The 1,713-nt window shown below is 53.7% G+C and overlaps 1 protein-coding gene across 1 annotated transcript in view; it reads right to left on the reverse strand.

Annotated features, from left to right (window-relative positions):
• LOC113215027 (aminopeptidase N) overlaps positions 1–1,713 on the reverse strand; it is a gene marked incomplete at its 5' end in the record, with an annotated part of 28,949 nt that overhangs the window by 10,220 nt on the left and 17,016 nt on the right. Inside the window, 3 exon segments of the mRNA XM_026434584.2 lie at positions 45–264; positions 615–788; positions 1,101–1,330. Of these exon segments, the coding sequence (XP_026290369.1) occupies positions 45–264; positions 615–788; positions 1,101–1,330 (624 nt within the window).

Below are 1,713 nucleotides of genomic sequence, written 5' to 3' on the forward strand. Positions count from 1 at the left end.
AAAAAACATTTTTTTTTTCTTTGAAAATGAAAATGTGCACTTACGTCGTCTAGATCTGAGCTGGAGGAGAGGCGGTTGGCGGCCGTCACCACCGCGGAGCTGAGGAGGGAGTCGGCCCCGAACTTCTGGTGGATGCGCGGCCAGTGTTCTCGCAGGAACCGGAACACGACGAGGCCGGCCACGGGCTTCCCCCCAGCCGCCGACCACACCGTGCCGACGTCCTGCGGCCGAATGTCACCGTCGCTGATCGAGCGCTCCAGCAGGCTGGCGTGGGGAATTCACATGCATGTGGATTATGTTTGACTCGTTTGACTAAATGATCGCAAACTTACCGAATGTCCGCCCAGACACTAAAGGCAAATGAGCAAATGGTCAATATTTTGGAAAGAGTGTTTTCGAGCCGGGGGTACAAATACCACGCGGTACGGACTCCAATAGTGACTCTGGACCGAAAAATAGCCTATCACATTTCTACAAATATCATGTGATTCCCCATGGACTCCAATAGGGCCGCATAATATTTGTACCCTCTCGGACGAGGCCCCGGTGGGCGCCCGCGGTCCGGCGGGTAGGCCGCCCAACGCGCGGCCGTCCCCGCCGCGGGGCCTACTCACTAGGCGGCCCGCGCCGGGTCGCTGGTGCAGGCGAGCGCGCTCAGGATGCTGTCCTGCTGGTCCACGTTCTTCCTGCCCGCCGCCAGGTACCGCTGCCACATGAAGTCCCACAGGTCAGAGGACCCCGACGACACGGCCGTGCAGTACGCCGTGGCCCGCAGCATCGCCGGCACCCTGGCGAAATGAGACCGAAGCGACGACGTGAAACCGACGTGTCTCGTTGGGTATCTTCGAGGGGTCCTTCACTATAAAGTGTAGCGTACACCGATTTTTCTGTTTTTCTGGATTTTTTGTGATTTTCTCTTAAACTTTTGTGATTTTTTTGTGATTTTTTTTCTGACTCCTCGTCAATTTTTCGTGATTTTTAAGTGATTTTTTTCATGAATTTTTATGATTTTTTCGTGATTTTACGAAGGGTGTACACTGATTTCTTTTGAGTGGAGGACCCCTCGGGTGTTTTTCAAAATAATAGTGAAGCTCTCGTACGGGTTCGTGGTGTCCGGGTCCTCTTCGAGCCTCCACTTGTGCACGGCGCGCTTGGCCCAGTCCTCGCACTTGTCGACGTGCATGGAGCACGACCAGGACACCATCTCGGCGCGGTGCAGCAGCTGCTCCTTCGTCGTGTTGGCCTCGACGGGCGACGGGGTCGCCGACGTCGAGGGGTCCGCGGGGGCGACCTGCTCCCACAGCGGGCTCAGGAGCTTCTGCATGTACCTCTGAAATCAACGGACCAGGGGCCGAGAGTCGATCATCCGAATACACATCGCTTTGTCATCACTCTACGCAATTTAAAACTGTTAATTTCTTTCTGTCTGTAAATCCTAGGTTGGGTGACACGAAATGTCAGTTTTAAACTGTAAATTTTAAACACGACGGCCATTTTTACAATAATAGCAACAGTTTGTGTTTTTTGCGTCTCTCAACCGGAACGATATTGAAAGGAACATAAAAGTCCCTCCAGTTTATAACCTGCATTATTTGACGCTTAGGACGGACGGAGCCCCCTTCTTCCCCCTCTCCCCCCATCCCTCTCTCTCCGTGTCCGTGTCTCTCTATCTCTCTCTACGCCCCTCTCTCTCTCTCTCTCTCTCTCTCTCTC

This window comes from Frankliniella occidentalis, unplaced genomic scaffold, assembly GCF_000697945.3.
Source record: "Frankliniella occidentalis isolate FOCC.00 unplaced genomic scaffold, Focc_3.1 Scaffold27, whole genome shotgun sequence".
Taxonomy (NCBI): Eukaryota; Metazoa; Arthropoda; class Insecta; order Thysanoptera; family Thripidae; genus Frankliniella; species Frankliniella occidentalis.